The 25630-nt window shown below is 44.6% G+C and overlaps 2 protein-coding genes across 5 annotated transcripts in view; one reads left to right on the forward strand and one right to left on the reverse strand.

Moving 5' to 3' along the window:
* The window catches only part of LOC310843215 (uncharacterized protein), a 292631-nt gene that overhangs the window by 182695 nt on the left and 84306 nt on the right, over nucleotides 1–25630 (forward strand). The gene's annotated exons all lie outside the window — the stretch shown is intronic.
* The window catches only part of LOC310843373 (uncharacterized protein), a 50760-nt gene continuing 48499 nt past the window's right edge, over nucleotides 23370–25630 (reverse strand). For both annotated transcript variants that reach the window (XM_083736670.1, XM_083736669.1), the window contains exon 6: nucleotides 23370–25009. In XM_083736670.1, the coding sequence (XP_083592796.1) occupies nucleotides 23595–25009 (1415 nt within the window). In that variant the 3' untranslated portion in view covers nucleotides 23370–23594. The remainder of the gene's footprint in view (nucleotides 25010–25630) is intronic.

The raw sequence follows: 25630 nt of genomic DNA on the forward strand, positions 1-25630 counted from the left end.
GCATCGGGGGCCGACAGAGGCAAACTGGAGCGGGGCGGCATCGCCGAAAGGATGCCTACCTCTCTCTCCTTCCTTCTCAATATCCGTTATGTCTAGCTAAGAAATTGGGGGAAAGGCAGCTACTCTGTGTAGGGTTTCTTGGGGTTGAGATCCGTAAGCTGAGTATGGTACGATTTCTCAGCATTTAATGACACACTTTAATGGGTAAGTGAACTCATATTGGAAACATTGCAGACACAGTCATGAAGGATTTTTCTAGAGTGTTTTATTCATCCTCACCTAGATAACGTGAAATTAATGGGTGTTAAAGCCTCAGCGCCTAGGACTTGCCGATCGAAAGGTCGGAGGTTCGAATCCCTGCGGCGGGGTGCGCTCCCGCTGCTCGGTCCCAGCGCCTGCCAACCTAGCAGTTCGAAAGCACCTCCGGGTGCAAGTAGATAAATAGGGACCGCTTACCAGCGGGAAGGTAAACGGCGTTTCCGTGTGCAGCTCTGGCTCACCAGAGCAGCGATGTCACGCTGGCCACGTGACCCGGACGTGTCTCCGGACAGCGCTGGCCCCTGGCCTCTTGAGTGAGATGGGCGCACAACCCCAGAGTCTGTCAAGACTGGCCCGTACGGGCAGGGGTACCTTTACCTTTACTGTCTCCAAATAACATCAGACCTATGCAAGCAGATTATTGGAATAGGCCAAATGATTCCCCCACCTCCTGGAATTCCCTAGGCAAAAAAAAACAGGTCATGGGTGCCAGTCCTGAGTGGGCAGAGACAGAACGTGGAAAATAACCCAGAGACTGGAAGCAACTCAGCAATGATAATAGTGTTTTACTCTTTTAATGATAATAAATAATTATAATTTTTATTTATTTATACAACAACTGCAGCAAGGATTGGAAAAATACATAGTGTAGCTGATCTGGAAAAAAACATTTTCCTGGGTTTATGCTTAATGTAGAATGCTGAATGGGAGGAGTTCTGGAATGCCTGGCATCGCAAGGGAGGTGGCTCTTAGCCAGTGGGAGGATGAAACTGTTGGAATTCTGGCCCGGTCAGAGGTATGTGCCTATCTATTCAGGCACCGGGTGAATTCCTTAGACCTCCCTCCGGCGACTCCCGGCAGGAAAAACATACGAGGTCCGTTCCGGCGATGTTCCTCAGGCTGTGAGAAAAACACACCAACTGCTTCTCCTCCTCCCTGCTCCCTGCATATCCCCAGGGAGGGGAATCAGACACAGACAGAAATGTAACTACATGCTTTTATTCCTGTCTTTAGCAGCCATACAGTAAAAGATGTCTGCTCTCTTCAACAAACAGAGAGAAACTGCAAACTCCACCCATGTACATCCTGTACAGGTCATATGACACACACTGAGCTCACATCCTGTGCTCAATAAGGAGAATGGACTGCCCCTTCGTTTTCATGGCAACAGTCACATACTTCCTGTTTGGCTTTCCAGCCACAAGCAGCAGACTGAGCTGCTAGAGCCTTTGCTTGCTGCAGCATTGCTGCTTTAGAATAACAGAAACACCCTTAAGAAGAAGTTACAGATAGGTAGCCGTGTTGGTCTGCCATAGTCAAAACAAAAAATTCCTTCCAGTAGCACCTTAAAGACCAACTAAGCTAGTTCTAGGTATGAGCTTTCGTGTGCATGCACACTTCTTCAGATACACTGAAACAGAAGTCACCAGACCCTTCTATATAGTGAGAAGGTGGGGAGGGGTATTACTCAGAAGGGTGGTGGGAATGGGTGATAGGCAGATAGCTGTGATGAGAAGGGGTGAGAAGGTGAAAAATGGCTTTGTCATGTATAATGAGATAAGAATCCAATGTCTTTGTTCAGACTAGGTCTCTCCATGGTTTTAAGTTTGGTAATAAGTTGCAATTCAGCAGCTTCTCTTTCCAGTCTATTTCTGAAATTCCTTTGTAATAGAACAGCTACTTTGAGATCTTGTATAGAATGTCCTGGGAGATTGAAGTGTTCTCCTACTGGTTTCTCTGTCTTGTGATTCCTGATGTCAGATTTATGTCCGTTTATCCTTTGGCGTAAGGTTTGGCCTGCTTGTCCAATATAGAGAGCTGAAGGACACTGTTGGCATTTGATGGCATACACAATGTTAGACGATGAGCAATTAAATAGTCCCGAGATGGTATGTGTGATGTTGTTGGGGCCAGTAATGGTGTTGTCCGGGTGTATGTGGCGGCAAAGTTGGCATCTGGGTTTATTGCAGGCTCTGGTGCCAGTGTCCGTGTCTGTAGGCAATGAAAGGTCTTCCTCTCAGAGCTTGAGAAAGAGAACTGTCATTGTCCAGGAGAGGTTGTAGATCTCTGATGATGCGTTGTACTGTTTTAACTTGGGAGCTGTATGTGATGACTAGAGGTGTCCTGTTATTTTCTTTTTTGGGTCTGTCTTGCAGCAAGTTCTCTCTGGGTATCAGTCTGGCTCTGTTGATCTGTGGTCTAACTTCATCTGCTGGGTATTTTAGTTCTAAAAAGGTTTGCTGTAGATCTCTTAGGTGAGAGTCTGTCTGTAGAATTGGAACAGATGCGGCTGTAACGTAGTGCCTGGCTATATACAATGGACTGTTTGGTATGTTTGGGATGGTAGCTAGCGGCATGTAGATATGTTTGTCGGTCAGTTGGTTTACGGTATAAGGTGGTGTCTATGCGCCCATCCTGTATATTTAGTAGTGTCCAAAAAATGTATTTCTTGCATAGATTGATTCATTGTTAGGTTGATTGTGGGGTGAAAATCATTGAATTTCTGGTGGAAGGTGTCCAGGGTCTGTTGACCATGTGTCCAGATGATAAAAATATCGTCAATGTATCGCAGGTACAAGAGAGGTTTGAGTGGGTAGGAGTTTAGGAAACATTGTTCTAAATCTGCCATGAAGATGTTGGCATACTGTGGGGCCATGCGGGTGCCCATTGCTGTGCCGCTGATCTGAAGGAACAGGTCATCACTGAATTTGAAGTTGTTGTGGGTAAGGACAAATTGGCAGAGTTTGGTAGCAAAGTCCGCTGTGGTTTTATCTGAAATGGTGTTCCTTATAGCTTGTAAACCATCGTTGTGTGGGATGTTGGTATACAGAGATTCCACATCCATAGTAGCTAGTGTAGTATTGTTAGGAAGATTATTTAGAGATTGTATTTTCCTCAGAAAATCTGTGGTGTCACGTACATAGCTGGGAGCACTGATGGCATATGGTTTCAGAACAGAGTCCATATAACTCTGCGGTTATATGGGCTCTGTTCTGAAACCATATGCCTATCACTAGAATGTACCACCAGTCAGTTTCATTGGCTGACCCACAGTTCTAGTACTGTATTTAAAAGAGTGATAGGCAGATAGCTGTGATGAGCCTGTTGACGATTCCCCGCGACGGGGTGAGCTCCCGTTGCTCGGTCCCTGCTCCTGCCAACCTTGCAGTTCGAAAGCACGTCAAAGTGCAAGTAGATAAATAGGTACCGCTCCGGGGGGAAGGTAAACGGCGTTTCTGTGCACTGCTCTGGTTCGCCAAAAGTGGCTTAGTCCTGCTGGCCACATGTCCCGGAAGCTGTATGCCAGCTCCCTCGGCCAGTAAAGCGAGAGGAGCATCGCAACCCCAGAGTCGGCCACGACTGGACCTAATGGTCAGGGGTCCCTTTACCTTTACCTTCCATCAAGGGTGGTGACCCTCCAGATGTTATTGGTCTACAACTCCCATCGTCCTCAACCATTGACCACGATGCCTATGATGCAGGGAGTTGACACCCAGGAACATAGGAAAACCTCATAGATCCCACAAGATCTAGTAAATGGTGAACATCTTAATGGAGTCCTGCAAACGAGATGTCCAGGAGTTTAGAGAGGAATAGGATGCAAAATGAGAAAGTGCTATATTACCTAAAACAATTTTCAAAAATGCATTGGAATCCATATAGAACATTTCTTTTGGTTCAAAACTGAGATTGATCTAGCAAAAGAAAAAGAGAGAGATTTCAGTTATATTGGACTCAACAACCTCTTTACGGGAAAGGATGGCATAATACTGATAGACCCCACGCTGTACCTAATGTGCTCATAGTGTTATTCTCCATTTGTTCATGTCTTATTCTTACTCAGACAAAAGCAAGAGGATGGGGAAGCTAGCGCTTGCAAAGCGTAGAGCGTCCAGAAGGAACGCAGCATCCAGAAAGCGTAAAGCAAAAACAAATGAAACTGGTGGTCTGTATACAGCACAGTCATATGGGCTGAGGTTTCTCATAAAGTAGAGGAATGCGCGGGAAAGGGAAGTTGATGGAGAGACAGGCAGGGAGTGGATTGTGCCAGGGAGGAGAGCTGAGAAAAGCCCACACAGCTCTTTGGGTGCCAGAGAGCCACTAAGCCCCATAGAAAACCCAGGGGTGAGCCCACTCTTTGCTGCTGGCTGCTGTATTCCTTTAGTGTGTGCAGCCAGGAATGGCTGTACAATTAGGCAGAGTGAGGCAGTTGCCTCAGGTAGCAGGTCTGGGCCGTGGGTAGAGATGTGCAGACCACACAAGCTGCACTCCACCTCCTCAGTTAGTCTGCTGCCTTATTAGCAACATTGAGATAAGAGCTGTAACATGTTTAAATTAAACAGAGTTCAATTCCTGTAGTTAAATTTGGGGTTCATATTGCTTGAGCAATACATATATTCAATGAAACTCAGCACCCAACAGAGTTCATCACTTTTTCATTGCTCAGCAGAAAGAAAAGCAGACGGTTGTGATTCTCACATCTCCCCACTAGAAATGCTGTCCTCCCCCATCACACTGTAACTCATGTTCCCCCCACTTCTCCCTGCATGCCATCACCAAAGCTGCTCTCCGGGGGACGGGGACGACTTTGGAACAGATTGGAGGGAAGGAGACAGAAGATTGCATTGCACAAGGGAAAATCCTTGCACTGACATTATATCCCACATCACTAAAAGAGTTTCAGTGCCTCTATTTTCTTAGATCTCACAAAGCATAATTGAAAACTGCAAAGTATTCTTTGTACATTTGGCTTTCCTGTGGAATTCAAGGCAGAATTGCTTTGTGACCCTGTGATTCCCAGCAGAAAAGGAGGACATAGGAGGGGAACATCAGAGATACTTCATGAGCCACTTTTAATATGAGAACAGGATAGTGGACTGCATGGGTCTTTGGTCTTCAGAGGCTTTTCGTTGGCGATCTCAGCCACAGAGAATCAAGTCTGCCCTTATATTCATACGAAATCCATCCTGGAGCTCAGCTTCTTGTTTCAGGCTTGAGTGTTTTTAAGTGTTTGGAAATGGTTTCCTGATATTTGCAGATTGTTATTTCAGATACTCCTGCCTTAAACGGTTTCAAATCTTTTAGACTTAGAAATACTTGCTGCAGCTCAAAACATCAGAGGAAATGCAGTATTTTGCCAACTTAAATGATCAACTGCAAAAAGAAATTGGTAAGCTACCCTATGATGCTGAAAAATTGTAGTGCAGTGGGAACCAGCCCTGATTCTGCACCAGCTGAAAGCCCCTCCTCTCGCTGAAAACTCTTAGAGCCAGAGCAGACTGCTGCCCTCCTATGCACCCAGCCACCCTAGGGAAACACTAGATATATTCAGATCAGCTCTCCTGAACTGTCAAAATGCTTTGAAAAGAAGACACAGAAAGCTGCTCTCACTTCTACCATCTCTTTCGGGCCAGACTGTAGCAGGCCCTGCGCTACCTGGGAAAGCTCTGCTGGATGGCAGAATGGAGGAAGCAAAGCAAGTCTTCTTTGCAGCCTTCACTGCCACTTGGTGGGCTCGATGATGAGCCCTCACCAGGAGTCGATTGCATTCAACCAGATTATTCCTCCACTCGCGTAAAAGCCATCTCCCAACATCTTTCTTTGCCCTAACCTCTGCAGTATACCAGGGGGCCAAACAGGCTGCATGAAGCAGGAATGGGCGCTCAGGGCCAATCATGTCAATGGCCCAAGCCAAGGCAGAGGGCCCTCTGGGTAGTTGCACCTGCCCTGCGGCACTCCCTCCCACCATATGTCAAGGGGAAAAACAACTCTCTGACTTTCAGAAGACATTTGAAGGCAGCCTTCTTCAGGGAAGTTTTTAATGGTTGGTGTCCAATTCTGTTTTAATTTGTTGGAAGTTGCCCAGAGTGGCTGGGGGAAACCCAGTCGGATGGGCAGCGTATAAATAAAGTATTATTATTATTATTATTAGGTTGTTCCAGAGCTTGGCCAAAGTTTGGCAGGAGCACCAAAATCCCCCAGAGCCATTTGGGAAGCCCACTGGATCCATCCTGTCAGCTCAAGCAGGGAGACTGCTGGGCAGCAAACTGGGTGCTAAACCAGCAGACTCCCTCATCTGTCCCAGTTGCCCAATGCCAGGAACACACACTCTAGATTCCCACCCCCACCCCCAGCAGAGAGCCTGGAGAGAGAAAGAGAATTTTGATAAGCCACAGCTACTTCCCCTCCCCAACCTTCAAGTCTGCCCTGATGCTGCCCTGAGTATCCAGGTGGAAACAAATAGTGAGGCCCCAGGGGTTCAGATAAGGCCTGTGGGGGGACCTACATCTTTTGTCTATTCCCTCAAATAAAAGCTTCTTGACTGCGTTCCTTTTCCAGCTCTCCCCACCCAGGTATTTACTGCAGCACCAGCATGGGTTGGAGCATTAATGTTGTTCTTGTTTTAATCTTTCTGAGCTTCCTAGATGAATATATGTTATCATGTGGCCACAGGAATGAACTTAACAAAAATAACTGAAATCTGCACAGACAAACCCTAACCCTCTGGCATGAGAGTATCATGGAGATTACTCTAGAGGAGCTTGCAGGGTATATCCCTCTCCCAGCCCCTTAGCCCTGGTAGAGGAGCTACTGGGCTGCTACAGGGCACAGACATGGGTGAGACTCCATCATCATGCCATCAAGTATCCCACAAGCAGACTGATTCCAGTGTCTTTCGAGCCAACCAACAAACATGGTGGCGGAAATTGGAGTATTTGCCACACAGATCACTGACACAACCCAAACATCTCATGGGAGTAAAACAACACCTACTACACCATTATTACTAATATAAATTGAATAGATACATGGAGAGTTAAAAATGGGGGAGTTCTAGAATACATTTACACAGAATTTTAGTGTTCTGTAGTGGGACGTGATTCAATATACAATGGACACTGGAGAATGTGAGGCCTTACCAGAAGTGACAATAAGCATGGGGCTATAAACCATGAATCTTTTTTATCTAACTCTGGAATGTATATACCAGGAGAACAACCAAGATGACCAAGGAACTGGAAATGAAGCCTTATAAGGAATGGCTGAGGCAATTTGGTATGTTTAACCTGGAAAAGAGGATATGATAGCCATCTTCAACTATCTGAACGGCTGCCACATGGAAGATGGAGCAAGCTTATTTCCTGCTTCTCCAGAGGGTTGGATTCAAATGGCATGAAAGAAGATTCCAACTAAACATTTGGAGGAACTTTCGGACAGTAAGAGCAGTTTGATGGGGGAACAGACTCCTTCAGAAGGTGGTGGACTCTCCTTTGTTGGAGATTTTTAAACAGAGGTCGGAGGACCATCCACCAGGGATTGTTCAGCAGCGATTCCAACAATGCATGAGGTTGGGCTGGGTGACCCCTGGGGTTTCCTTCCAACTCTATGATTCTATGATTCCATGAGGCATTTGGAGCTTAAGGGTGGACCAACAACTGCAGGCTGGATTGATCAAAGATGGCATATAAACCTGTATGGACATTTGACACAACACAACAGAGTTGTTAGAAGGGGAATGAAATGAGAGGCAGGACTGAGATTTGGATATGCTTTGAGGATCAGGCTATGGGAAGTCATAAAAGCAAAATTACAATTCGGAAGACAATTTGATCTTTTTTATTTAATTTTTTATTTTTATTGGATTATGATTTGATATGTTAATTGGAGGTTTTTTATTGGGAAATTAATATACACTCTAACGAAAAAAAGAAGGGGAATAAAACAACATCAGCCAGTGTGGTGTAGTGGTTAAGAGCGGTGGACTCATAATCTGGTGAACCGGGTTCGCTTCCCTGCTCCTCCACATGCAGCTGCTGGGTGACCTTGGGCCAGTCACACTTCTCTGAAGTCTCTCATCCTCACTCACCTCACAGAGTGTTTGTGGTGGGGAAGGAAGGGGAAGGAGATTGTGAGCAGCTTTGAGACTCCTTAGGGTAGTGATAAAGCGGGATATCAAATCCAAACTCCTCCTCTTCGTCGTCCACTTCCTCCTCTTCTTCTTCTTCTTCTTCTTCTTCTTCTTCTTCTTCTTCTTCTTCTTCTTCTTCTTCTTCTTCTTCTTCCATTAGACAGGCAGTCTCCCCACCCCCACCCCCTTCCCACTGCATCAATATGGAGATAGTGCTTCCCTTTGGTTTAAGCACTAGATGCTGGGAGTAAACATTTATTCATTCCACTGGTCACCCGTCTTGGTTCCTATTCGAACAGTACATGGACACTTCTACATAAATGTTGTTATTGTGTTTGTGATGTGTGTGGTTCATTCTGTCATGAATGCTTTAGCAGTTTCTTGCATTCGGGGCTGGACTAGATGTCCCTTGGGGTCCCTTTCAACTCAATGATTCATTCAAAACCAATAAAATGTTTGTAAAAGAAAAAAGAAAGATGATAGCTAGATCCAGTGCTTTTTTCCTGGGGGTACGCAGACCCCTAAACATTTTGTGAATCTTTGTCAAAATCTCCGCTCGGCCAAGCCGATAAGGCCTCATCTTCCTCCGAGCTGAGCCTTTGAAATCGCCTCCGACCTGTATAATGACCTGAGCCTTTGATAAGGCCTCAAGCACATTCTATCCAGCAGGGTTCCCAGCACAGGGAAGAGACGAGAGGTTTGGCTACATTGTAAAGAGTTTTATTTCTAAACTACGAGAACAGAAAAGACATCCTCTCTCTATGAAAGCAGAGAGCAACTGAACAAAGGAACTAAGGAACAAAGGAAACAGGAAACCACTAACGTCACATCCCGTCTCCCTTTTCCCGTGAGACTGCAAAGTCTCTGGAATGTAAACAGAGTCCTGGGACTCCACACAGCTGCACAGTGAGAAACAGAAACTAACATCCTCCCCCTTTCTGTGAACACCACTGGGCAGCGTGTCAGTACATTATCAGTACAAACCCAATTTCTGTGCATAGGTACAGTGTTGATCCTTCGGAACAACCTTAGACAATAAATCAGCAGGAATTTCATTACCTGGCATGTAGGACACCCTTACAAGTCCTTTCTGAACACATTCTCTAGCATGTTGCAGTTTCTTGCACAACCAATCAAATAGACCCTGGTTGTACATAGAGCAAACTCCAGACGTGCTTTTCCTGTCTGTAGTGTCACTTCCAAAACTCGCATCAGCAAATATCTCAAGACCACCAGACTTCTGATTGTTAAATGTCAGTCTGTAATGCATAGTGCCTTTCAAATAGTGTGCTATGCATTTCAGAGCTTTCCAATCCTTAACAGTTGGATTGTTGACTTGTCTGCTTAGCAAGTTACAGCTAACTGCAATGTCAGGTCTTGAACATCTGGCAATGAAATTTAGTTTGCCTAGCACACTTCTGTACAGTGTAGTGTCAGAAAATGCTTCTTCCGTGTCATCTACCTGATAAGCTGTTGTCATTGGTGTGTCTACAGGGTTAGCATCCATCAGGTTTAGCTTGGTTAACACATCAGCAATTTTCTGTGACTGGTATACTAGGAATTAAAGCTGCATCACATGATGGACACTTCAAGATGGCGGGGGCTGCTGAGCAGACTGTCAGAGGTTACACCCCGGGGAAAGCTGATACAGTATCCCCGGACCATGCAGGGATGTGTTCCTGAAACTGAAAGCTCCACAAAAGGGAAGCTTGTGGAAGAAGAGTGCACGAGGGGGGTGTTTCCTGTTCAGGGGGTGAAATCTCCAAAGCAGGAGGAGCAAGGGGAGTTGGCTGCCACGTCATCCCAACCATCACTGCAACCAGCAGGTGGCACTGCTGTGTTGGAAGCAGTGGATGTTTTTCCTGTGAGAAGTTTGGGCAGAGTCCAAACGCCAGGATGATCTGCACAGATGTGGTCACTAGCTGTTCCAGTACAAAGGCTAAGGCAAACCTTTGTGGAAGATGGAACTGGTTCACCATATTTACACCAAGAAGGGTCCGATCCACCAGTTGGGTGAAGACTCCTTGGAGGTGCAAAGTGTTGTGGAGTCTGGCACACTTCCCCGTGTTCCATTCAGCTTTCTGTACTTGTAGCAGAGTGTGCACAGCACTAGCCGCTTGGTGTGTAAGCTTGCAGAAGATAGAGTCCACACGCTGTTGTTCAAAACTAACAGCTTTATTTACAGCAGAACAGTAAAAAGAAACAAACCATCTGAGACAGCAGGCATCTTGCTTCCTTGTTCGGCAGCAAAAGCGAAAGTCAGACAGAACAAAGAAGCAGCTTCTCCAGAAGTTGGAGACAGCTCCTCCCCAGAACAGGCAGGGCGATGGGTTCTGAGCTGTTAACCCTGTAAGCTCTGATTCCCCATCACACCCCCTCACGTCCTGCACTGCTGGGGGCTCGTAAGTTTCACCACTTACCCCAAACACAGACCTTTACAGAACTCCCCATGACGCTGAAAGCTCAAGGTTTCATGAACCCATCTGCCAGGTTCTTCTGGCTTGAACAGTACTGCAATCTCACCAAGCCTAACTGGATACTCTGACACACATTTTGGAAACCGATGTCTAGGTGTTTGGTTCTGGCCTTAAACTGCCCAGACTCTGCCAACTTCAGACAGGGTTGATTGTTCTCCCACACCGTGACAGGCAAACAACAATCCCTGCAGATTTCTTGAACCAACCAAACAAAGAATTTCCAATTCCCTGCAAAGTTCAGACAGCACACTGAATTCAGCTTCAGTAAAGGAAAGCTCAATGAGACTTTGCTTCCGGGTGTGATGGCCTGGGATTTGGATTCAGATGCTGAACCTGAGGAATCCCAACCTGCACAGGATTCCTCGCCTCCAGAACCAGCTGAGCCAGGGTTGGGGCATGAGCCTGAAGGGTCCTCACCTGTGCTGGATCCTCAGGTGCAGACACCAGCTGAGTCTGCTCTGGCTCCTGAGGCGATGGAGGACCCATTGCCTGCAGGTGCTCCACTCTCAGCCCCGTCAGAGGAAGCTGGGGTTACCTCTGGGTCCGGTAACCCTCCAGCCTTTCCTGACCTGCAGAGGCTCAGGGCAGAGAGGCGGAGGGAACTAAGTTCCTGCAGGAGGAGTCCTCACCTCCAGGCCAGGAGAGGCGAGTCATCTGAGGATCAGGGCCACCCTATGCCTTGGGACATATAAAAGCCAGCCAGCCCCAGTCCCAAGTTGTGGGAACAACATTGGTGGTTGTCAGTCCCTGCCTGAACCCTGCCCTGCACCCAGCTTCAACTTTTATGGAATGCCTTCATATTGCTTCATCGAACACGGGCTGGACTTGGACCTTGCCTCTTGATTAACCCCCGGGACCAGTACACCAGGACTTCCACCCAACCACAGAGTCCCCAAACCTTACCACCATCCCAGATACGGACTTCCTGTTAGCCAGATTTGCCCAATCACTATCTGTTCAACACAGCAGCTAGCCATCACCCTTAGCTAACAGCCTGAGACAGAAATCCTTGGTATCTTGCAGATACGCAGCACCTCCTTGATACCATTCCAGGCACTCACACTGGGGTTTGTAGCTTCCCTACTGAGCAGATTGGTAGCAAAAGCAATGTCTGGTCTACTCCACTGGGACAGATACAACAGCCTACCCAGAGCTGACTGAAAGATCTCAGCTTTTTTGAACTCAGCGCATTCTACTTGCTGACTATCTTTCACATAACTCGTCTCCATGGGTGTCCTGACCCATGAATTCAGACATCCTAAACTTCTCAAGCAGTGATGCTGACTTGAATAAAATATTGGTGGGGGGCCAGGTAAGGCCCTCCTTGCCCAACCAACCACATGATGCATGCACACCATTTGAATGGCAATGCCTATAATGGTAGTGACCTTTTAAAAAAGCAAAATTTTGAGCCCAGCAGCTCACCTTGCCCTGGAGAACACTTCTAGCATGTCATCTCCCCTACCTGTGTCCATTTGGTACCACCCTTTCCAGGTTTTTGCCTGTCCATTGTGTTTGTCTTTCATTTGTTCTCCTATGTGTGTTGCCAGTAGAAGCCACAATTCTGTCGGTACTCTAGGTGGTGCAGAAAGCACCTAGAAGCTCCCTAGAGGTTGAAGTGCCGATAAACTTCAGTTTTGAGATCTATAAATTCCAATTAGCCAGCAGAGGGTGTCACAGGGCCAGCCTACCTTCCCTTTAAAGCAAACATAGGTCTCCAGCTGTTTTTGGACTACAACTCCCATCATCCCTAGCTAGCAGGACTAAAGGGAAGGGATGATGGAAACTGTAGTCCAGGAGCTGCTGGGGACCCAAGTTTGGGAAACCCTTCTTCAAAGCAACTTTTGCGTTTGACCTGCAAATATGGGACCTGTCCACCTTTGTATTTTCTTGTATTTTGATTTTGTTGTGACCTTTGTACTTTATTTATTTATTTATAGAGAGAAAATTAAAAGAGAAATTGTATGGCAAGTTGTGGAAGAATAAAAGGTTGTGTTTGGGGGGAAAAAAACAAAAAAACCTGGGGGGTGGCCTCCTCAAATATTTTATTGGGGGACAAAGACCGCTAGGGCTTTAAGAGTTGGTGCCTATTCCCTACCCCCACAGGTCTCAGGAATGTTACAACATAAAAACACAATATAAAAACACAAACTGACCTTTGTATAGATTTTTGATGGGAAGTGAGATTGGAGCTCCCCCAGAAGGTCTTTCCACATTCCGCACACTAATATGGTTTCTCCCCTGTATGAATTCTTTGATGGGAAGTGAGATTGGCGTTCTGACTGAAGCTCTTTCCACATTCCACGCACTGATAGGGTATTTCCCCGGTATGAGTTCTTTGATGGGAAGTGAGAGAGGAGCTCTTACTGAAGCTCTTTCCACATTCCACACACTGATAGGGTTTTTCCCCTGTATGAATTATTTGATGGGAAGTGAGATTGGCACTCTGACTGAAGCTATTTCCACATTCCACACACTGAAAGGGTTTCTCCCCTGTATGAATTCTTTGATGGGATGTGAATTTGGAGCTTTCAGTGAAGCTCTTTCCACATTCCACACACTGATAGGGTTTCTCCCCTGTATGAATTCGTTGATGGGAAGTGAGTTTGGAGCTTTCAGTGAAGCTCCTTCCACATTCCACACACTGATAGGGTTTCTACCCTGTATGAATTCTTTGATGGGTAGAAAGATGGGAGCTCTGACTGAAGCTCTTTCCACATTCCACACACTGATAGGGTTTCTCCCCTGTATGAATTCTTCTATGGGAAGTGAGACTGTCGCTGTGACTGAAGCTCTTTCCACATTCAAAGCACTGATAGGGTTTCTGCCCTGTATGAATTCTTTGATGGGAAGTGAGTTTGGAGCTTTCAGAGAAGCTCCTTCCACATTCTACACACTGATAGGGTTTCTCCCCTGTATGAATTCTTTGATGGGAAGTGAGAGAGGAGCTCTGACTGAAGCTCTTTCCACATTCCACACACTGATAGGGTTTCTCACCTGAATGAATTCTTCTATGCGAAGTGAGATTGTGGCTGTGACTGAAGCTCTTTCCACATTCAAAGCACTGATAGGGTTTCTGCCCTGTATGAATTCTTCTATGGGAAGTGAGATTTTGGCTGTGACTGAAGCTCTTTCCACATTCCACACACTGAAAGGGTTTCTCCCCTGTATGAATTCTTTGGTGGGAAGTGAGAGAGGAGCTCTGACTGAAGCTCTTTCCACATTCCACACACTGAAAGGATTTCTCCCCTGTATGAATTCTTTGATGGGAAGTGAGTTTGGAGCTTTCAGTGAAGCTCCTTCCACATTCCACACACTGATAGGGTTTCTCCCCTGTATGAATTCGTTGATGGGAAGTGAGTTCAGTGCTCCTACTGAAGCTCTTTCCACATTCCACACACTGATAGGGTTTCTCCCCTGTATGAATTCTTTGATGGGAAGTGAGTTTGGAGCTTTCAGTGAAGCTCCTTCCACATTCCACACACTGATAGGGCTTCTCCCCTGTATGAAGTCTTTGATGGGAAGTGAGAGAGGAGCTCTGACTGAAGCTCTTTCCACATTCCACACACTGATAGGGTTTCTCCCCTGTATGAATTCTTTGATGGGAAGTGAGATCGCAGCTCCGACTGAAGCTCTTTCCACATTCCACACACTGATAGGGTTTCTCCCCTTTATGAATTCTTTGATGGGAAGTGAGATCGCAGCTCTGACTGAAGCTCTTTCCACATTCCACACACTGATAGGGTTTCTCCCCTGTATGAATTCTCTGATGCCTAGTGAGAGAGGAGCTCATTCTGAAGCTCTTTCCACATTCCACACACTGATAGAGTTTCTTTCCAAGGATATTTTGTTGATGGGAAGTGGAATGGGAGCGCTGACTGCAGCTTTCTCCAAACTCCAAATTTTTACATGGCTTCTCCTCTCTGGGGATTTTATCGTGGTCACCTTCGTTCTTGATTTCTGATCTATCACAATCTGCCATGGAGAGAAAAAGGGATTAGAACCTCAGGAACAAATGGAGAAGTGAGATTGGCGTTCTGACTGAAGCTCTTTCCACATTCCACACACTGATAGGGTATTTCCCCGGTATGAGTTCTTTGATGGGAAGTGAGAGAGGAGCTCTTACTGAAGCTCTTTCCACATTCCACACACTGATAGGGTTTTTCCCCTGTATGAATTATTTGATGGGAAGTGAGATTGGCGCTCTGACTGAAGCTATTTCCACATTCCACACACTGAAAGGGTTTCTCCCCTGTATGAATTCTTTGATGGGAAGTGAGTTTGGAGCTTTCAGTGAAGCTCCTTCCACATTCCACACACTGATAGGGTTTCTCCCCTGTATGAATTCGTTGATGGGAAGTGAGTTCAGTGCTCCTACTGAAGCTCTTTCCACATTCCACACACTGATAGGGTTTCTCCCCTGTATGAATTCTTTGATGGGAAGTGAGTTTGGAGCTTTCAGTGAAGCTCCTTCCACATTCCACACACTGATACGGCTTCTCCCCTGTATGAAGTTTTTGATGGGAAGTGAGAGAGGAGCTCTGACTGAAGCTCTTTCCACATTCCACACACTGATAGGGTTTCTCCCCTGTATGAATTCTTTGATGGGAAGTGAGATCGCAGCTCCGACTGAAGCTCTTTCCACATTCCACACACTGATAGGGTTTCTCCCCTTTATGAATTCTTTGATGGGAAGTGAGATCGCAGCTCTGACTGAAGCTCTTTCCACATTCCACACACTGATAGGGTTTCTCCCCTGTATGAATTCTCTGATGCCTAGTGAGAGAGGAGCTCATTCTGAAGCTCTTTCCACATTCCACACACTGATAGAGTTTCTTTCCAAGGATATTTTGTTGATGGGAAGTGGAATGGGAGCGCTGACTGCAGCTTTCTCCAAACTCCAAATTTTTACATGGCTTCTCCTCTCTGGGGATTTTATCGTGGTCACCTTCGTTCTTGATTTCTGATCTATCACAATCTGCCATGGAGAGAAAAAGGGATTAGAACCTCAGGAACAAATGGAGAAGTGAGATTGGCGTTCTGACTGAAGCTCTTTCCACATTCCACACACTGATAGGGTATTTCCCCGGTATGAGTTCTTTGATGGGAAGTGAGAGAGGAGCTCTTACTGAAGCTCTTTCCACATTCCACACACTGATAGGGTTTTTCCCCTGTATGAATTATTTGATGGGAAGTGAGATTGGCGCTCTGACTGAAGCTATTTCCACATTCCACACACTGAAAGGGTTTCTCCCCTGTATGAATTCTTTGATGGGATGTGAATTTGGAGCTTTCAGTGAAGCTCTTTCCACATTCCACACACTGATAGGGTTTCTCCCCTGTATGAATTCGTTGATGGGAAGTGAGTTTGGAGCTTTCAGTGAAGCTCCTTCCACATTCCACACACTGATAGGGTTTCTACCCTGTATGAATTCTTTGATGGGTAGAAAGATGGGAGCTCTGACTGAAGCTCTTTCCACATTCCACACACTGATAGGGTTTCTCCCCTGTATGAATTCTTCTATGGGAAGTGAGACTGTCGCTGTGACTGAAGCTCTTTCCACATTCAAAGCACTAAGCACATTCCAGGCCACGAGAGGCGAGTCATCTGAGGATCAGGGCCACCCTATGCCTTGGGACATATAAAAGCCAGCCAGCCACAGTCCCAAGTTGCGGGAGCAACGTTGGTGGTTGTCAGTCGCTGCCTGAACCCTGCCCTGCACCCAGCTTTGACTTTTATGGACTGCCTTCATATTGCTTCATCAACCATGGGCTGGACCTTGCCTCTTGATTAACCCCCGGGACCAGTACACCGGGACTTCCACCCAACCAAACAGTCCCCAAACCTTACCACCATCCCAGATACGGACTTCCTGTTAGCCAGATTTGTCCAATCGCTATCTGTCCTGCACATCAGCTAGCCATCACCCTTAGCTGACAGCTTGAGACAGAAATCCTTGGTATCCTGCAGATACGCAGCACCCTCTTGATAACATTCCAGGCACTCACACTCGGGTTTGTAGCTTCCTTCCTGAGCAGATTGGTAGCAAAAGCAATGTTCGGTCTGCTCCAGACTACCCAGAACTGACTGAAAAATCTCAGCTTTTTTGAACTCAGCGCATTCTACTTGCTGACTATTTTCACATAACTTGTCTCCATGGGTGTCCTGACCCCTGAATACAGTTACAGATAGGTAGCCGTGTTGGTCTGCCATAGTCAAAACAAAAAATTCCTTCCAGTAGCACCTTATGTTTGAACCAAACAAATATAGAATTCCAATTCCCTGCAAAGCTCAGACAGCGCACTTAATTCAGATTCAGTAAAGGAAAGCGCAATGAGACTTTGCTTCCGGGTGTGATGGCCTGGGATTCGGATTCATTTTTTTTTCATTTTTATAATATTTTTTATTAAGTTTGTAAAATACAGAAAAAAGAATAAAGAGCATGTTATAAGGAGTGAAATAAGAAGATTACAGATTTTCTTGTTCTTTTTTCCAAATCTACTGGACTTCCCCACATCCTCCCAACCCTGCATTCTCTGTGAACATAACATCAGCAATTTGTTAACTTATTTCATTACTTATTGTATCCTTCGTTTTATCATGTTACCCAATTTCAAATGTATTATAACCCGAATCATATACATTTTCATTTAAACACAATAAAGTTATTTCCTTATTCTTATCTCAGACTTCCTGTGCCTTAATTTCCATTTCTTTAGTTTAACATTACTGAAGCTAGAGTTTCCTAAAAGGTGCTTTTTTTTAACATTCATACAACTTAGAGTGTTTTTCCAGGTAGTCCTTAAATTTTTTCCAGTCCTCCTCGATTGTTTCTTCTCCCAAGTCTCGGATTCTGCCAGTCATTTCGGCCAGTTCCATGTAGTCCATCAACTGCGTTTGCCATTCCTCCAGTGTGGGTAAATCTTGTGTCTTCCAATGTTTTGCGATCAGGATCCTTGCTGCTGTAGTGGCGTACATAAAAAAAGTTCTGTCCTTCTTAAGCACTCTCTGGTCCACCATGCCCAGGAGGAAGGCCTCTGGTTTCTTAGGTAAGGTAAATCTAAGTACCTTTTTTAGTTCATTATGAATCATTTCCCAAAAGGCCTTCACTTTCGGGCAGGTCCACCAGAGGTGAAAGAATGTCCCTTCCGCCTCTTTACATTTCCAGCATTTATTATCAGACAGGTGATATATCTTAGCAAGCTTGACTGGGGTCATGTACCACCGGTATATCATTTTCATAATGTTTTCCTTCAAGGCACTACATGCCGTAAATTTCATTCCGGAGTTCCATAACCTTTCCCAGTCTTCAAACATAATTTTATGCCCCAAGTCCTGCGCCCACTTTATCATGGCGGATTTGACTGTCTCATCCTGAGTATTCCATTTAAGCAGCAGGTTATACATTCTCGAAAGTAGTTTACTTTTTGGTTCTAACAGTTCTGTCTCTAGTTTCGATTTTTCCACCTGGAATCCAACTTTTTTATCTATTTTAAATACCTCTTGAATTTGCGCATAGTGCAACCAATCTCGTACCTTAGTTTTCAATTTCTCCAAACTTAGCAACCTCCAATTGTCTCCAGTTTTTTCAATTATTTCCCAATATTTAGGCCAGTGGGCCTCCATGTTGGGTCTCTTACGTGCCTTGGCCTCCACCGGTGAGAGCCACCTCGGAGTCTTACTCTCCAATAAGTCTTTATATTTTGTCCAGACCATTAAAATTGCTCTCCTAACAATGTGGTTTTTAAACAATTTGTGCACTTTAACCTTGTCATACCACAAATATGCATGCCACCCAAAAGCATTGTCAAACCCTTCCAGATCTAGGACATCAGTGTTTTCCAGTAAGATCCAATCTTTCAACCAGCAGAAGGCTGCAGATTCATAATATAACCTCAAGTCTGGCAGGGCAAATCCCCCTCTTTCTTTCGCGTCAGTTAATATTTTAAACTTTATTCAGGGCTTTTTGCCCTGCCAAACAAACTTGGAGATATCCTTCTGCCACTTTCCAAAACATTCCACCTTGTCCACGATCTGTAGGGTCTGAAACAAAAATAACATTTTTGGCAATACGTTCATCTTTATAGCTGCTATTCGGCCCAACAAGGAAAGTTTCAGTCTTGACCACGTTTCCAAATCTCTTTTGATTTCTGACCAACATTTCTCGTAGTTATCTTTAAATAAATTCAAATTTTTGGAGGTCAGATACACCCCTAGGTATTTTACTTTTTTAACCACATTTAGTTCTGTTTCTTTCACGAACTCATCTGTTTCTGTAGTTGTCAAATTTTTTGCTAAAACCTTAGTTTTTTGCTTGTTCAACTTAAATCCCGCCACCCGACCAAAATCAGAAATTAATTCTAACACTCTTTTAGTACTGGGGACTGGCTCTTGCAATGTTAATACCAGATCATCTGCAAATGCTTTCAATTTATATTGTTTCACTCCAACCTCAATTCCCTGTACCAACCGGTCCTTTCTAATCATGTTCAATAGCACCTCCAGAACTGAAATAAACAATAGGGGAGATAGAAGGCACCCCTGCCGTGTCCCTTTTTCAATTTTAAACTCCTCTGTCACCACATTGTTTACTATCAATTTCGCTTTTTGTTCTGAATATATTGCTTCTATTCCATTTTCAAACCCCCGCCCCACTCCCATCCCTTCCAAATTTTTCTTCATAAACATCCAGGAAATGTTGTCAAAGGCTTTCTCCGCATCAATAAAGATTAGCACCGCTCTAGTGTTAAGCTTTGTTTGTAAAAGTTCCAAAATATCGATGATGTTTCTTGTGTTGCCAAACAAATGCCTACCAGGGAGAAAGCCAGCCTGGTCCTTATGGATCACTTCATTAAGCACTTTTTTAAACCTACTTGCCAAAATGTCTGCAAAAATTTTGTAATCCACATTTAGGAGTGAGATGGGGCGGTAGTTCTTAAGCTGGGTCTTTTCAGTTTCTAGTTTAGGTATCAATGTGATGTAGGCTTCTTTCCACGTTTCCGGTGTCTTCCTCCCCTCCATAATCTGGTTACAGACCTCCAACAAAGGTTGTATCAAATAGTCTTTCAAAACCTTATAGTATTTGGAGGTAAGTCCATCAGGGCCTGGAGATTTGCCTAATTGAAGGTTCTGAATGGCACTTTCAATTTCTTGCTGTGTGATATTACTATTCAGGATTGTTCTCATTTCCTGAGGTATTTTCTGTAGTCCATTGGTTTTGAGAAATTGGTCCACCTCCGAGTCTTTCTGTGGCCCTTGTGAATAAAGTTCTTTGAAATATCTCTGGAAACACTTTCTAATTTCCTCGGATTTCTGAACCATTCTCCCTTCAATCTCTAGATTTGTAACTGTATTAAGTTTTTGTCTCTTTTTCAACTGCCATGCTAGCAGTTTCCCACACTTATTTGCTGATTCAAAAGATCTTTGTTTCATTTGTTTAATTTTCCATTCCACCTCTTGATTTATCAATTTCAAATATTGTGCTTGGAAAAATTTCACTTCTCTCAGCACTTCCTTCGACTTGGGCCTGGATCTTAGTTTTTTTTCTCCATCTCTTATTTTTTCCAATATCTTCTCCTTCTTTTCATTCCAGAGCTTTTTCTTGATCGTGTTTTGTTGTATTAGAAACCCTCTCATAACTGCTTTACTTGCGTCCCAGATTATTCTTTTTTCCACAGTGGTATTTAAATTTATCTCAAAATAGTCCTTTAAATTTTTTTGGGCCTTCTTAACAATCTTCTCGTCCCTTAGTAGGGTGTCATTCATTTTCCATCTGAAGGATCCGGTTGTATTTAGTCTCAATTCCATTTTCAAAGCATTATGGTCGGAGCAGGTTTTTGGGCAGATTTCCACCTTTCTAGTCTTGGGTGCCAGTCCTCTAGTTATCCATATTTGGTCGATTCGTGTCCATGTCAGATGAGCTTCAGAAAAGAAAGTCCCTTCTTTTCCTAGGGGGTTCTTAACCCTCCATATGTCAATTAAGTCCACATTGTCAGTCATTTCAAAGAAAGTTTTAGATAATCTGCCATCTTTCGTTATGTTAGCACTTTGCGACTTATCCATATTTACAGACACAACCCCATTCATATCACCCATCATGATGATGATGTTGTAGTCTAAGTAGTCCAGCATAATCTCATGCAGCTTCCTGAAAAATTCCGATTTTCCTTCATTTGGAGCGTATATTCCTAATATCAAAAATTTTTCTCCTTGTGTCTGAATTTCAATCGCCAAAATTCTGCCGTGTTCATCTTTAAATAAGAATTTCGGTGACAGGCTCTCCTTTGCATATATCACCACTCCTCTTTTCTTAACTTTATCCGAAGAAATAAATTCTTGGCCTAATCTTTTATTAATTAGCACTTTTCTGTGGAGCCTTGTCACATGCGTTTCTTGCAGGCAAATAATGTCCAATTGTTCTTTTTTCAAAATATGAAATACTTTTCTTCTTTTTTCCGGAGAATTTCCGCCATTTATATTCCAGCTGAGAAGCTGCAGAGACATCCTGGTCTAATTGGTGGGTCTACAGTGGGGTGTCTAGGTTTGCCTCCGATCCCGGAGGTGGTAATGCTGGTCCAGATCCAGACGGTGTAGGCTTTGGAGATGGTCCCGGTGGTGGTGGTGGCCAAGAAGCTGCAGCTCCTTTCTGGAGGTCCTCCTCGTGGTCGTGTAAGAACTTCTGTTGGTCCTCCGGTGTTTTAATTCTTACTTTCCTTCCTTTGTAGGTAAATGATAGTCCTTGCGGAAACTCCCACCTATAAGGGATTGTGTTGTATCTCAACAGTTTGGTCAAATCTGTATAAGTGGTCCTAAGATCCAAAAGGTGTTTGGGTATATCTCTGTAAATTTCAGCCTTTTTACCTTCTATCTCCAAAGATTTTTTAAAATGTAGGCCTAGTATCTTGTCTCTTTCCTCTCTTGATCTCAGAATAACCAAACAGTCTCTGGACTTGTCCTTCTTTATCAATTTTCCCAGTCTAAAGGCCGTCACAATTTTAAAATCCTTATCTTCCTCAATCCCCCAGAATTTGGAGAACAAAAGTGTTAAGAATCCCTGTAGATTTCCTTCCTCCAGTTCTGGGATGGCCCTTAATCTGAGATTATTTTCCTTACTTTTCAATTCGACCAATGACAGGTAGGCTTATTGTTCCCCTACCTGTCTTTTCAGAGGCCTTACTTCCCCCTTAATCTCATCAACCTTTTTGTTCGCCTGTTCTGCTTTTTGACTGGCTTCCACAGCAAGTTTATAATTTTCAGTCGTTGCCCCTTGCAATTTTTCAATTGCCTGGGTGTGCTGAGAAACTTGCTCAGATAATTTACTAATAGAGGATGTAGCTTGGTCAATTTTTGATGATTGATTGTCCACTTTTTGGTTTAAAATTGCCAGTTGTTCCAAAATTTGTTTCAGGACTATTTCAGATCCTCCAGTTGCCATATCTTCTGCAGCAGGCTCTTCAACTTCCACCTCCTGTGCTGTCAGCACAGTTGGGACGGATGATCTTCGTTGATGAGATAGGGTTGTTTGAACAAGTTGCACTGGTTTCTTTTCTTTTTCTTTAGCTTTAGCTGCTCTTGTTCTCCCTGAGCCGCTCATTCCACACCTGCCTCTGTTCAAGGTCAAATTTTCTTTTGTTTCATAAGTCAGACAAGTCCAGAGTGTAAACAATTTAACCACAGAGAATCACAATAAAGTACAGTTCCCAGGCCTCTATGTCTCCACAATCCTCTAGGTGGGGGTATTTCAAAGTTTCAAGGAAGGAGAGAACTCTTATCCGCCATTGAAGTTCTTATATTCCCTATGTTAAATCTTTAGTAGTTCCAGAGCACAAAAGGAAGGTTCTCCGGGCTTTCTTTTTCTTGAAGAAAAGCCACAAGGTGTCAAGAAAGGTCCCAGCAACAATGTTTAAACGTTAGTGTCTCAGTCTATGTATCAGTTTAAACTCCAATAACAGTATCAGCAGTTTGACAGTTCTCTTTTGCGCACTGAGAGCCCGACAGCTGGGTTGTCCCTTTTAACTCCGCATAGCTCAAAATTAGGAAGAAAGTTCCAAGAATAAGATCCACAGATTTTGCAAAAATTTCCTGCTTGTCTTTTCACTACAAAGTCTGTCAGATACACCCTCGTTTTGCTTTTACAGTCCCTTTTAAGCGCTTCAGCACTCTTCTGAACAATTGCTTTAATCTGGTTAGCAAGATCGGGAGACGGACTTCCTGTTACTCGCCTCCCGTTTTCAGCCGAATTTCAACCAAATTCCCAAATTTTAATCCGATGTTTAGCTCCCCTTACTCACGGGTATGTAGCAGCCAATTTTGATGTTTTCAAGAAGAAAGGTCGGCGCTCATCAGCAGCAGCAGCGCGGCTTTGCATCCACGAAAAGAGCGATGAACTCACAGCGCCGCTCCCCCTTTCGCGTTCCGGAGCCCCTTACGGAGCTCCTTCTTTGTTTCTGGGGGGGCTTTTGGCGCCCGCCGAGTCCCACGGCCACAGGCTCGCTCTGCCTGTGGTTTTTCTTGATGGGTCTCCGCTTTGCCGCAGCGGACGACCCTTTTTCGTGGAGCCCCTCTTCACAAAGTAAAGAGGACCGCCATTGCCGTTTTGCGCCACCTCCGGAAGTCTCCTGGGATTCGGATTCAGATGCTGAACCTAAGGAATCCCAACCTGCACAGGATTCCTCGCCTCCAGAACCAGCTGAGCCAGGGTTGGGACATGAGCCTGAAGGGTCCTCACCTGTGCTGGATCCTCAGGTACAGACACCAGCTGAGTCTGCTCTGGCGATGGAGGTGCCAGAGGACCCATTGCCTGCAGGTGCTCCACTCTCAGCCCCGTCAGAGGAAGCTGGGGTTACCTCTGGATCCGGTAACCCTCCAGCCTCTCCTGAGCTGCACAGGCTCAGGACAGAGAGACGGAGGGAACTAAGTTCCTCCATAAGCTCTTTCTACATTCCGCACACTAATATGGTTTCTCCCCTGCATGAATTCTTTGATGGGAAGTGAGACTGGCGCTCTGACTGATGCTCTTTCCACATTCCATACACTGATGGGGTTTCTCCCCTGTATGAATTCTTTGATGGGAAGAGAGAATGGAGCTTGTACTGAAGCTCTTTCCACATTCCTCACACTGATAGGATTTCTCCCCTGTATGAATTCGTTGATGGGAAGTGAGACTGTGGGGGCGACTGAAGCCCTTTCCACATTCTACACACTGATAGGGTTTCTCCCCTGTATGAATTCTTTGATGGGAAGTGAGGTGGGAGCTCTGACTGAAGCTCTTTCCACATTCCACACACTGATAGGGTTTTTCCCCTGTATGAATTCTTTGATGGGAAGTGAGTTTGGAGCTTTCAGTGAAGCTCTTTCCACATTCCACACACTGATAGGGCTTCTCCCCTGTATGAAGTCTTTGATGGGTATAGAGATGGGAACTACGACTGAAGCTCTTTCCACATTCCACACACTGATAGGGTTTCTTCCCTGTATGAATTATTTGATGGGTAGTGAGGTTGGAGCTCTGACTGAAGCTCTTTCCACATTCCACACACTGATAGGGTTTCTCCCCTGTATGAATTCTTTGATGGGAAGTGAGATGGGAGCTCTTAGTGAAGCTCTTTCCACATTCCACACACTGATAGGGTTTCTCCCCTGTATGAATTCTCTGATGGAAAGTGAGATCGCAGCTCCGACTGAAGCTCTTTCCACATTCCACACACTGATAGGGTTTCTCCCCTTTATGAATTCTTTGATGGGAAGTGAGATCGCAGCTCTGACTGAAGCTCTTTCCACATTCCACACACTGATAGGGTTTCTCCCCTGTATGAGTTCTTTGATGGGAACTGAGGTTGGAGCTCTGAGTGAAGCTCTTTCCACATTCCACACAGTGATAGGGTTTCTCCCCTGTATGAATTCTTTGATGGGAAGTGAGAAAGGAGCTCTTCCTGAAGCTCCTTCCACATTCCACACACTGATAGGGTTTCTCCCCTGTATGAATTCTTTGATGGGAAGTGAGATCGCAGCTCCGACTGAAGCTCTTTCCACATTCCACACACTGATAGGGTTTCTCCCCTGTATGAATTCTTTGATGGGTATAGAGATGGGAGCTCTGACTGAAGCTCTTTCCACATTCCTCACACTGATAGGGTTTCTTCCCTGTATGAATTCTCTGATGGGAAGTGAGACTGTGGCTGTGACTGAAGCTCTTTCCACATTCCACACACTGATAGAGTTTCTTTCCAAGGATATTTTGTTGATGGGAAGTGGAATGGGAGCGCTGAATGCAGCTTTCTCCGCCCTCCATATTTTCACGTGGCTTCTCCTCTCTGGGGATTTTATCGTGGTCACCTTCGTTCTTGATTTCTGATACATCACAATCTGCCATGGAGACAAAAAGGGATTAGAACCTCAGGAACAAATGGAGAAGAACTGAAGGGAGTTCAGTGTGTTTATTACCTTTGTTGTTTCTCATTAAGCAACATATTTATTATGAGATTTTGTTGAGTTGTTGACTGTTGCTTTGTTTGATATACAGTAGTGGTCAAAATTGTGGAATACTTTTGGAGAAAAGTGTATTTTAGAGGTTTGATGGCTCATAACACTGCTTCTTTTGGAATAATATCATACAATTATGTATCAACGGAAATTGTTCAATTACCCATATTCTATCTAATGCTATAGCCAAATAACCAGAAAAACGAAGCACAACTTGCTTAGGTTGACTTTTGTCAGTGTCTTTGGGATTGCTATCAAGTTGGTTGGTTTTTTTGTGTTCTTGTAAAACATAATAAAATTACAGAAATGGCACAAAGAGTTGACTGGTCACCTAGAAAGCGATGTAAAATTGTACTGTTAAGTGAACAAGGCTACAGTTATGAAGAAATTCATGAAATATTACAAAAAACTTAACCAGAGCTGGCCTTTATATATTTTTGAAGAGGTATAAGGAGATTCAGTCACTACAAAATCAGACCGGTAATGGCAGGGAAAGGTGCACAA

Source organism: Podarcis gaigeae (assembly GCF_964106915.1).
Source record: "Podarcis gaigeae genome assembly, chromosome: 4".
Classification (NCBI taxonomy): Eukaryota; Metazoa; Chordata; class Lepidosauria; order Squamata; family Lacertidae; genus Podarcis; species Podarcis gaigeae.